The sequence below is a fragment of the Muntiacus reevesi genome, chromosome 3 (assembly GCF_963930625.1).
Source record: "Muntiacus reevesi chromosome 3, mMunRee1.1, whole genome shotgun sequence".
Classification (NCBI taxonomy): Eukaryota; Metazoa; Chordata; class Mammalia; order Artiodactyla; family Cervidae; genus Muntiacus; species Muntiacus reevesi.
Window position 1 is genome coordinate 92,434,134 of NC_089251.1, and position 12,626 is coordinate 92,446,759.

At 45.8% G+C, this 12,626-nt stretch overlaps 1 protein-coding gene across 1 annotated transcript; it reads right to left on the reverse strand.

Moving 5' to 3' along the window:
• Window positions 1-490: 490 nt before the first annotated feature.
• Window positions 491-11,027, reverse strand: C3H2orf49 (chromosome 3 C2orf49 homolog). The gene is made up of 4 exons (XM_065929645.1): window positions 10,754-11,027; window positions 8,975-9,141; window positions 5,139-5,514; window positions 491-3,313 (listed from the first exon to the last, which is right to left on the reverse strand). The coding sequence occupies exons 1-4, from the start codon at window positions 10,850-10,852 to the stop codon at window positions 3,257-3,259; spliced, it is 699 nt and encodes a 232-aa protein (XP_065785717.1). The 5' UTR covers window positions 10,853-11,027; the 3' UTR covers window positions 491-3,256.
• Window positions 11,028-12,626: the final 1,599 nt, after the last annotated feature.

A 12,626-nucleotide genomic window follows, 5' to 3' on the forward strand; every position in this document is an offset into this window, starting at 1 on the left:
GGCACTTTGGTAAAACTGATCTAAATGGAAATGACATTTGTTTCGTCTCTTCTGTCCAGACCAAAAAAAAAAAAAAAAAAAAAAAGATCTATGTTTAAGTTCAAGGTAGAAAGTTACCTGAGGCTTCTCCAAATTAATTAGTTAATTTAGAGCTTCAGTTTCCAACAGTAAAACATCAGTAAAAAAAATTTTAAAAACAACTTTTTCAAGATTACTCCCAAAACAAATCACCCCTCAGCTGAACCTCTGGTCAGTCCGCGTTTGCTAGGAGAGCTGACTGAGGACACATATGGGGGCTGGTGGCTCCATCCCTGGAAGCGCAGGGGCCACCAGCAGGCAGCCCCAAGGACCCCCACTCAGCCCCTCCCGCAGGCCCAGGACGAGGCCAGACTATTGGCACCAGACCTGAGAAGTCAATCCAGGTACAGAAGGCTGTACTATAAGGAATAAACAAGTTTCTATATAGTGAAAAAAAATAAGATAAAATCACTACAGTGTTTTTACATTTTATTTTTGTTATGAATGATAGACCTATTCAGTAATTTTACTCTTTTTATTTAAATAAAGATAAGGCTACTTAAAAGACCGTTGACATACAAAAATGTACATTACAAGGTTAAACTCTGTACTGAATTACAAAACAAGCATTTAATAAAAGAGCACACTTAAAACATCATGGCCACTCTGGAGCCTCTAAGGATGACAAGTCCCACAGCAATCAGCAGAGGAAGGGTGTTCTGACAGACCTGACTTCACCTACGGGCAGTTTCACTTAATGTAAGTTTTAGAAGGTTGGTGCTATCAAATGAGTCTCTAGCTGAGTTTTAGAATCATCTCTCAAAACTTAAGTTAACCAAAATGCTATTTCAAATAATAATTACAATTCTGAAGAATTTTAATACTAGCAGAGATATATATGATGGCCTCATAGTGGTATTTGCAAAGTGCCTGGTTGTGCCCAAAGTGGTTCTGGTGAACTGCCCGTCCTCAGCCTCTGGGTGACAGACCCTCTCGGACCCCTGCACCAGCGTCTGTGGTCCTCAAGGAGGACGGGGCTCACCTGGCTCTGGCCCCAGTGATCAGCGGGCCAAGCAATCCGACTTGCAAATAAATGTAAGCCTGGAGCTCAGGATCTATAGGGTGAAGGAGGAGGAGCAGAGAAGGTAGAACTGTGGGAGAGAAGAGTAAGAACAGGAAAACAGGGAGCCAAGAGGGAGAAGCATAGGCGCCCACGTGCCCAGGAAGTAGACGTGCCTACACCGGGAGTCACCTGACTTGACCACCTGCCCTCCACTCACTTCGTCAAGCCAGATGGGCCACGTCACAGAGCGAGGCACCGTCCACATGAGTGCTGCTCAGGTCAAGGCCTGCACACAAGCCCGTAAAGCGACCCCTGGGACCGCTGGCATCGCCGTGGAGCCTGTCCACTCTGTGCTCAGATTTGGCAAAGGTGACCCGCAGTACTTGGCTGAGGCTTCTCCACTCTTCAAACTCAGAACAGCTCAAAAATATGCTGCTATATGAGCACTGATGCTGAATGTTCGTAATATAAACTTCAATTTGAAGCAACAATGTTACACAGTTCAGCTGTTATTACCAACCTACTCTGTAAGTTAAATATACAAATTAAAAATTAACTTTATAGAGTAACTAAAAATAAGTTTCCACTGACGTAAAACTGTCAAATGGCTAACTCTCTTAACTAGGAGAGAGATGCAAACAGGAGCGGACATAGCAGAACATAAAATACAATCTGTCATTCTACCCTAAACTCTGCACTTCCACAATCTCCTGTAACACAGTGTACAGGATTATGGTTGTCCTTTAACATACCCAGATGTCAGCCCTGCAGATCACAAAGCGTTTCTAACAATTTACTGTAATGTTAACAACTGACACAGCACTTACTGCTGATCAGTCTGTCTTACGTGTGCGGATTTCTAGTCGGGATAAAGGCAGAAAGGCTGAAAACTGTAGGGTTAAAATTTGGGTATAGTACCTATCTTCAAGGCTGAATGAATGTTTTGTAAGGCGATTCAAGAGCTAAAATGCTTGTTTTAACAAATCAACAAAGGGATGAACTGCTCTAGGAAGGAAAACTCCAATCTGAGGGTCACTCATACAAGGGAAGAACGTGAAGTACCCTTGACCTTGGTCAGAAGCACACGGCAGAAAGCAGACCTGGGAACTCATGAGCAGGAGGCTAGCGTGTCTCCCCGCTGACTTCTGTTAGAGGACCAGAGTAATGCCACTTCACATACCAGGAAACCTCTGGTGCCTCCGTGGGCACTGCCCACTGCCCCGCGCTGCTGAGTGACCCCCCCGACTCGGCGGCCCCTCTCCTGCCAACTGCGCGTGGCACTGAGCACCCCCGGCTGTCTCCTAGGCTTCCTGGATCCTCAGGCTCTGGCCTTTACCCCTTCTTCCTATCCCGAGTCTCCTGCCGTCAGGTACCACATCCAACAGGATCACTCCCCTGAAGAGCTTAAAGTCAGCTTCACTTGGAAAAGATAATGCTGCCAGGAAGGAGTGATTCCTGGCCAAGAGGGAGGTCAGAGCTGCCATGACTACGTGTTAGGAGTGTCCAAGGGCTGGGCAGTCTACTCTCCAGAAATCAACTCACAATTAAAGGGAAGAAGGAGCAGTAACAAGCACTGGGTTCCCTTTTGGTTTCTAGGAAAAGAGGCAACGTGAGCGTCAAGGACAGCAGTGTTATCTGAATATTCTGAGCAGGTAACTGGCAGCACTACAAACATGCTCTCCATGGGGAACCCTGAAGAGGAGTCTGTCAGTATTCACTAAAATACTGCGATGAACTGCTATATTCTATAGCTTGGGCAAAGAAATAAAAATCGTGAATTTCTAAAGTATTTGAATTTTAAAAATCCTTCAAATTTCCCCAAAGACCAAAACAGACAATTGAGCATAATTCTTATAAATCATCAAATGTTTTATACCTGACTGGCAGCTAATTATGTGACTAGGGCCAATATAAATGACTTTACTAAATAAACCACTTGTTTAAAAAGAAATTCCTTCCTAATCAGAGCATGAAAGGCAAGATTCCACCCCCCTCCCACCACAGGAAGGAAAGGAAGGAGAAAGGGAAAGAAAAGGACTTTATTTTTTTGAACCTAATTTAAACCTCTTAAGAAAATTCCACAATAATCAAGATCTCTGTAAATACTGTCAATATATGCGGACTTGCTTGAAAAACTACAGTTACAGTTATATTTACATTTTTGGAAACTTTCCTTCACGGCCATGTCACATGCTGTATCTTCCTCTTGGCTTCTGGGGGCTTCAGGTTAATCTGCAAACACAGGAGCAGAAGTCAGTGCACACTGCAGAAATGTCGGAGGACACCCCAAAAGCACGTTTTACAGAGACTGACCCCGGCTACAGGGACGGTGGCGCACTGCTGCCACCTGGCGGCAGGAAAGGCCAGCCCTGGTCCTGCGTTTACAGCTGTGGTTCTCTGACGTTTGTCGGACAGACTGGGCCAGGGCACAGACAACACGCCCGGGCTTGGACCTCACCCCAGAGCCAAGTCAGCCAGCACCCTCAGGAGGTGCTGGGATGCGACCCTGACCCCAGTGGGGTTTTCTGGAAGCCCCCCTCAGGTACACTCAGAGCTAAGAACCACAGCCACTCCAGACCTGCTTCCTCCCTGCAGGGCCCATCACACCCCAACCTCACAGTCTAAGATCTGAGTACAAGATTTAAAAAAATAGTCACACCTCTGAAAGAATAAAAGTTTTCTGAGTAGAAAAATGCTTTCCAAGAGATTGGGGAAAAAAAAGTCCTCAGTGCTCACTGGCTCACTGACCGTAATACTCAAGGTCCTTCCTCGCATGCCCACCTCTCCCCGCCCCCCGTCCCCCAGCAGGGACTGCGGACAGAAGCGGTGTGGCATCACCAGAAGTGCATGTGCTGGGGTCAGGCAGGCCTGAATTCAGCTACAGACTGGTGCCTACTGACTGGAGCCCTAGGCTAGTTTGTTTCAATTAGCGAGGCTTCTTTCACCTGTGAAATGGGAACAGCTACTGCACCCACTGCAGGGGATGGCTGAAAGGAGTCAGAACTGATAAACTGAAAGGAGAACTGTGGGCTGGTCAGGTCACTGCAGCTCTCTCTCCGGGGTCTGCTATTTAGGTCTCAACTACTTGATCGCTTTGACACAGAACATGATATTGACAACAAAGCCGAAGAATATACAGAAATGCTGTGGATTGAATACCTATGTCCCTCAAACTCCCTGTGTTGAATCTTGACCCCCAAGGTGGCGGTACTGGAGGGAGGCCTCTGGGAGGTGGTTATGTCATGAAGGGTATGAGTGCCTGCCCCCATAAAACAGATCCCAGAGAGCATCCTGCCCCTTCTACCAGGAGAGGACAGAGAGAGCAGCCGACTCTGAACCAGGAAGTAGGCCCTGACCAGACACTGAATCTGCCTTGAGTGTGGACTCTAGTCCCCAGGGCTGTGGGAAATGAATGTTTACCGTTGAAGCCACCCAGTCAGTAGTGTCTGTTGTTAGTATCAGCCTGAATGAACTAAGACAAGGAGTAAAAACTATAAAACTGCACATATACATATATAAAATCTCATAATTAAACTCAAAATATATTCTGGCAACTCTACACATCTGCCATTTGAAATGCAAGCATTCAGACAGTAAGTCTAGTGGAGCCTAACTGAGCAGTCTCCCAAACCACCTCCATCCTCCTAAAGACAGGTGCCTGCAAGGGGCGGGGAGGCAAACCTAAAGACTCTGGTGTGATTTTAAGGTAAGTGCAAAACAGACAGATTCAAGGTCAATATCTACACTGCCGCTTAATAAACGTGTAACCCTGCACAACGGAGTTAACATTCTGAGTCTTGCTAACACAGGACTACTTCTCTCCTTGAGTTCCAAGAGGACAATTGAGGAAAACTGCCCAAGAGGCACTGCCTTTACATGTTTTAAGCAGAAATAAATGGAGAGCACTTTAAGACATCAGCTTATCACAGCTCCCAGGGCCACGCACAGGGAGTGAATGCAGAAATGAGACGTCTCCTGCTGACGGGCAGGAGAGCGGCATGGGGCAGGGCGGACCCCAGGCACGCAGCTGGCGCAGGGCCCACCAGGCAGCACCCACCGTGGCCTCAGCCTCCTCCTTGGGGGCAGCTCGTTTTAACTTCACGGGAGTGGCTCCCACCGGCGACAGAGGCGGCGACTTCACAGGGCCCGAAGGACTTTTCCTATGCCTTAAGTCATGGTTCTGTTTAGTGTCATTATTACTGTGTTCCATTTTATTGTTCGTAGGCAAATTGGAAGACAAAACTAGGGGTGAAACACTTGAAGAGGAATTAGACAATTTTCTAAAGGCATTACTGATAGCGCTCGCCTGGGGCGGAGGCCTGAGCCGGTCATTATCCCCGTTCTCTGTCTTCTTCACTTTTATGCTTGTACTTGTTGAACTTCCATCAAACACAATGAGAGGTCTTTTCCGCAACCCATCTGCAGGGCTACTCCTGAAATCAGAGAGATGTATTCATGAAAAATACTCTGAATGGCAAACCAGTTCCCTGGAACTCAAAGCTAAAATGATCAAAAAAGATTTGACTAAGTAGGACTACTGGAAATGAAGTTTTCTATGTTTACCCTAAATGAAATAACTTTCTGCTGCTTTGAACTTTACAAAAATTTATCAACAAAAATTTAGTTATCTTTCATGTATACAGAAGATATAGTTACTTTTAGAGCATCAATCCATCAATTAACCCTAAAACTTCAAGTGGGCCTTATGAAGCATTATACAAACAAATCTAGTGGAGGTGATGGAATTCCAGTTGAGCTATTGTCAAATCCTAAAAGATAATACTTTGAAACTGCTGCACTCAGTATGCCAGCAAATTTGGAAAACTCAGCAGTGGCCACAAGACTGGAAAAGGTCAGTTTTCATTTCAATCCCGAAGAAAAGCAAAGAATGTTCAAACGACTGCACAGTTGCACTCACTTCACATGCTAGCAAGGTAGTGCTCAAAATCCTTCAAGATAGATTTCAACAGTACATGAACTAAGAACTTCCAGATGTACAAGCTGAATTTAGAAAATGCAGAGGAACCAGAGATCAAATTTCCAACATCCACTGGATCATAGTAAAAGCAAGGGAATTCCAAAAAACATCTGCTTCATTGACTAAGCTAAACTCTTTGACTGTGTGGATCACAACAAACTGTGGAAAACTCAAAAAGATCGGAATACCACACCACCTTACCTGTCTCCTAAGAAAACTGTATAAAAGACAAGAAGCAAAAGTTAGAACTGGACATGAAATAATGAGCTGGTTCAAAATTGGGAAAGGAGTACATCAAGGCTGTATATTGTCACCCTGCTTATTTAACTTATATACAGAGTACAACATGCGAAATGCCAGGCTGGATGACTCACAAGCTGGAATCAAGATTGCCAGGAGAAACATCAACAACCTCAGATATGCAGATGATACCACTCTAATGGCAGAAACTGAAGAGGAGCTACAGAGCCTCTTGATGAAAGTGAAAGAGGAAAGTGAAAAAGTTGGTTTAAAACTCAACATTCACAAAACTAAGATCATGGCATCCAGTCCCATCACTTCATGGCAAAGAGATAGGGAAACAATGGAAACAGTGATACACTATTTTCTTGGGCTCCAAAATCACTATGGATGGTAACTGCAGCCATGAAACTGAAAGACTCTGGCTCCTTGAAAGAAAAGCTATGACAAAACTAGACAGCATATTAAAAACCAGAGACATCACTTTGCCAACAGAGGTTCCTATAGTTGAAGCTATGGTTTTTTCAGTAGTCATGTACCAGTGTGAGAACTAGACCATAAATAAGGCTGAATGCTGAAGAACCAATGCTTTCGAACTATAATGCTGGATAACTCTTGAGAGTCCCTTGGACAGCAAGGAGATCAAACCAGTCAATCCTAAAAGAAATCAACCCAGAATATTCACTGGAAGGACTGAAGCTTCAATACTTCAGCCACCTCATGTAAAGAACTAACTCACCTCATGTAAAAGACCCTGATGCTGGGAAAGATTGAGGGCACGAGAAGGGGACAACAAAGGATGAGATGGTTGGATGATATCACTGACTCAATGGACGAATTTGAGCAAACTCGGGGAGATGGTGAAGGACAGGGAAGCCTGGTGTGCTGCAGTCTATGGACAGAGAGTTGGACACAACTCACTGACTGAACAACAACAAAAAATTTTAACTTTTAAAAATTACCATCCTGTTGACAGTTATTCTGCCCACGTATCACTGATTATTTAGAAAGGCTAACAAACTATAAAACTACACTAAACCACCATACTGGCAGCTTACAAACAAGGAATTGACAGGACATCTGACTCCACTCATTAAAAGTCCTTAAAGTTCAGGTATTTCCTAAACTAACTGTAACATTTAAATAATTTTAAGCTTATAACTAGCAAGTCTTCACTTTTAGTTTCTGAAAACCGAATTTCCACTCTTATTTGTAAGTATAAATAATAAAAGCATTCATTTGTTCAGTATTAATTAGACATTAAGTGAAACAAACGTCTGGGCCCGATGGGGGTGGGGGGGGACAGGACAACTTTCAATTAAATATGTTGAAAGAACTTGAACAACCAGTTATTAGGAAAAACACTTCAGCTTTGCTACTGAGAGTGCTACTAGTGACCAGCAGCATCAGCACCATCTCAGGAGCTTCTAAGAAATATGCTCATCCTAAGCTGTGTTCCAATCAACATTGAAACTGTACACACACCTGTTCGCCGAAAGATTATACGCTGATGACACAGGTGTTATGTTCTTCCGCTATTCTCAGAAGTGGGAAATAATCACCCATCAGTCAGGAATCTTTCTTCGTCACTAGAGATTAAAACCACTAACTCAGAGCTAAGGTGCCCCTTATGGAACCCTCTCATTCCATCTTCTCCCATTGTCTGTAGTGCACTGCCTAGGACAGTGAGGCTCTCAAAAAAATATTCAGCAATTAATCAATAGCACCCACACGTGATGAAATAAGACACAGGGAAATAATTAGGCCACTTAGAGATGTTAAGATACTTCGTCCTAACTATGCTAAATTAAATGTATAAAAGGAAATTCATCTGCTTGTGGTTTTACGAAAATTTTTCTGGAATTTAAAATTTTCTGGACTTTTCTGGGGTTTATGGAAGCAATACAACCATCTCTTTATTTCTATTTTATTCACCGACCTCATGGCCTTATCTGACTCCACTGTTTCCTTCTACTTTAATAAACCTTGTTGGCTCTGCCTCCAAAACACAATCAAACCCCAAATGCTTCTTACCAAGTCCAGTACCTCCCCCAGAATCACCACTGTCTACTGCCAGGAATACAAAACACCCTCCCCCAACCTTAAACCACGTCTCAGTATAGCAGCCAGAGTAAACCTCTTCAAACATGCATCAGACGGTATTATCTCTCTGCTCGAAATCCTGCGACGGCTGCTCATCTCAGAGCAGAGCCAAGGTCCTCCCACACTCACCCCTCTGCGCCGCCTTCCCTGCTCAGCCCTGCCTGCCTCCAGGCTGCTCGTGGCCATCGTGTGGACACAGCCCTGACCTGGCTCCCATGTTTGGCCCAGAACCTGGCTCACCCTCTACTTTCCACAGGTGTCTCCACTGAAATGTCACTTCTCAGTGAGGCTGTCCCTGGCTACTTCACCCAAAGCTGTCATCCCTCTTCCCATTTCTCCTTCACATTTACCACAGTGTAGCATGCCCTGTATTTGACTTAACTTTTTTATTGTGTTTCTCCCAATTCAAATATGATCAAGGAGATCAGTCAGTCTTATTTATGCTATAGCACAATGCCTGATGCTCAATAAACAGCAGCTGAGTATTTTTTTACCTAAATTCACCTGGGGAAAAAAAGAAAAGCAAGATTGTTCAGTCATATAAAACAATAACCAGAACTGCAGAAAAGTACCTTTTTGTCTCATTTTTTATCTCGTGTTGTTCTCTCTTCTTTTCCATCATTTTCCCCCATCTATTCCTTGGCAAATCTCTCTGAGGCAGTGGTATTGCATGCTGAACATAAAGGTCAGTCAGACTGTCTTTGTTTACTCTCATGTCATTTTCAACAGTTATGTTCTTCTGTGGAAAAGGAAGCAAAAGTAATTTCAAAACAACAGCCTTCATTTTAACTGCCTATCTAACAGGGTAAGACATGAGTGCTTAAATAACAAGTATAAAACCACTTTCATGTTTGGACACACGCCTAGCATCCTATATGCTGCTGCAAGAAGCAATACTATAGAAAGGCTAAGCTCTTCACATTTTCTGTCCAGCTTCATCTTAAAGACAATGGTCATGTGTCCTCAGTGTGACCCACACAGGAGGCGTAAAGGCCATTTCCAGTAGCAGCATCTTAACCGATGAATGCAACTGAAAACGGGGGACTGTATGGGGAGACAGAAAAAAGAACGCAAACAATGGTAACAGTTACTCCATCCTGTCAGAAAGGTATCTAGACAGTTACTGTCATGAGCAGATGGGCGGGCTGGAGATCTCACCCAGGATGTTCTTCCCCAAGTTTCCCTACTTCGGAAACTATATTAAACTGGAGCTCATCACTCAGACCTCAAGGCGATTCTCAAACTGTGATTGCTGGACCAGCTGCAAGAACTTGTTAAAAATGGCACTTTTCAGGCACTTCAAAATTACTGAACCAGAAACTCTGTGCATTGAACCCTGCAATCTGTGTTTTCACACACCCTAGGGTGATTGTGAGGGACCTAAAAAGTTTCACAACCACAGTGAAAATAGGTAATTGATATCTCTAAAAAATTCTAGCTGGGTAGGGGGTGGAGGGTGAGGGGGCCAGGTTTGAGGAAATCAAAGAAGAGTACTGAGGAGAAAAACAAAAGGAAAACAACAAAACATGCCACTTAAAACCCCCCAAAGTTTTCAGCAATTCTCTACCACTTTAAGCAAAACTCATCACTTAAAAAAATTTTTTTTTATTTTATACTGGACGATTAACAATGTTGTGATAGTTTCAGGTGGACAGCAAATAGAAGCAGCCGCACATATACACAGATCCATTCTCCCCCAAACTCCCCTCCCATCCAAGCTGCCGCACAACATTGAACACAGTTCCCGGTGCTCTAGAGTACGACAAATCATTTTTTTTTTTTTTTTTTTTGGTCTTATTTTTCGTCTGCTATCTAAGCCACAACAGCTGAAAAAGAGCAAACGCTGCTTTGAGAAGCCAGGAGCCCTGAGTTCTCCGACTGCACCATCTAACGGCGGTGTGAACACAGAAGTCACTCCGCCTGTCTGAGACTCAGTTTCCCCGTCTTTGAACTCGGTGAGTGTGGAGAACGGACGACTTCTCCGATGCCCTCCAGGCCAGCAGCCGGGGACCGCCACCCCGTGTTCCCGTTCTTCCACGACCTTCCCCAGCCCCTCTTGGCAGGCCCCTGATCACACCCAGGCCGCGGGGGTCGTCTGGACTTCCCTTTCCCAACCATCGGAACCCCAAATGAGTATTCCTAATTCCCAGGAGTCCCTGGAACTCTGAGGCCTTCTCTCTCTCGGCAGGTGAGTGCGGAGACCCGGCCGGTTCGCACGGGGCGGAGAGCGGCTCGACCGGGCGGCTGGCACGGCGGCGGCGGGTGTGTCGGGTGCCGCCGAGGACTACTCAGGGCGAGCTCAAGTCCCAGCGCCTCCCCGAAGCAGGCCCGCCCGCAGCAGCGCGCCGCACCTGCTCCAGGGTGAGGAGAAGGAACTCCTGGGACAGCAACTCCGGGTGCAGCAGCAGCTCCGAATCCGTGCAGTTGCGACCGCCCACATCCCCCGCCATCGTCGTCGCCAGGAGACCCCGGCCGGCTACCCACAAGTCTCCCGCGAGCAAGCGTCCCGGAAGTGACGTCACGGCAGGCGCGGAGGCCACGGGTGTGTAGTCACTCTGTGTGTGCAGCGCGTCGCGCTCCGCCTCTCCGGGCAGGCTAGGGTGGTGGGCGGGCTCTAACCGGAGAATATCCCCGGGGGCATAGAGAAGTGAACGCGCTCCCTGCCGGGGACACTGGCGTTTCCAGTCTGGCAGGAAGAGAGGGAAAGGCGAAGTTCACGAGCCACGATTGGCCGCGCCTGGTCGCGCCTCATATGACGTCAGAGACAGAGACCAATGGGAGTCCAAGGGCAGCCTCGCGGGAAGACGGCACGGGAGGCCGACGAAAGTTAGTCTAAATATGGTGAATAGTGTTTGAGAGCTTCTTGGTTTTGTTTTTTGAGCCTTTTTATTGTTTGTTTCCTAATGTTCCTTCAATATGATGTAAGGCCAGAGGCTTTAATTCCCTGGAACCCAGCGCCTGGCACATAGTAGTCACTCAAGTATTTGTTCCCGAAGTAATACTCGGAATGAACCTACTCACACATGAAAGGGCAGCCGAGAAGTGCCGATGACACAGCCGCACATTTGTTTAGTTTCCCCAGCTCTGAGATGGGAATAAAGCCCCTCACAGTGTTGTGAAGATGGAGCCAAAGTAGGGCAAATCCCTCCCCTGTTACCTGGAAATGTGGCTACCGGTTCTTGGGTTTTGTTTTGTTTTTTCCCTTGTGGTTTTCAGGACTTAACCTGATGTCTCAAGCTCTTCATCAGCAAAAACGTTTTATGGCAGGTAAGACCTGTGCAGTTTTTTTTTTTTTTTTTTCCTTCTCGTATTTTCCAGTTTAAAACTAGAAGTACTTCCCTGGTTAAAACTAAATCCTTTCAGATAACTCTTGGTGTCTCTGAAACAAACGTTTCAGGATAGAAGTAGTGTCCCCAGAGCAAAAGAATAAAATCAAGAGTCAGAGAGGAGGAAGTGTTGATAAGGTTTCAGCACCCTCCCCACTCCAGGGAAAAGAGAGACAGGGTCTTTGGTAATGCCTGCCCTCACTCCATCCTAGAAAGAGCCTTAGAGAGAGGAGCCTCTGAAAACAGGTGGTCTGCTGTGTTTAAATCAGTTTCTGATGCAGAAGTAGGGTGGGGGATAATTTGCCTTTCTAACGATTTTGAGGTGATGTTTCGAATGTGTACAGGCAGAAGGGCCACCTGAAAGAGATTTCTGCCACATCGAAGCAAGGAAGCGACAGGCATCTGACCTGTAAGCCAGGCAGACACCGTGATTGGAGGCTTCAAGCCAGGCTTGTCAGCACCTAAAGAACAAGACTGAAAACCAAATGCCAGAGTGGACAAAGAGCACCTCTGAATTCGTGCTGGACCAGAGATGTGAGGACCAGACATCTCCTGCTTCTCCTCATCCTGGCACCTTACACATTCGCTAACCAGACACAGCCCTGGGGAAGGGCGCGGGCCTTCCATGATAAGATTATTGTCCCTGGCAGCTGAGTGGGCCTTAAGTAAAAATAAAGTTCAGTTACAGAAAAAAAATTCCAGTTGTTCCACATTGGAGTTTGTAGACTGAAGTTCATTCCTGCTACAACCGTTCACCTGTATTATGACCTGAAACTGAAGTCACTCAGTCATGTCCAACTCTTTGCAACCCCATGGACTGTAGCTTACCACGCTCCTCTGTCTATGGGATTTTCCAGCCAAGAGTACTGGAGTGGGTTGCCATTTCCTTCTCCAGAGG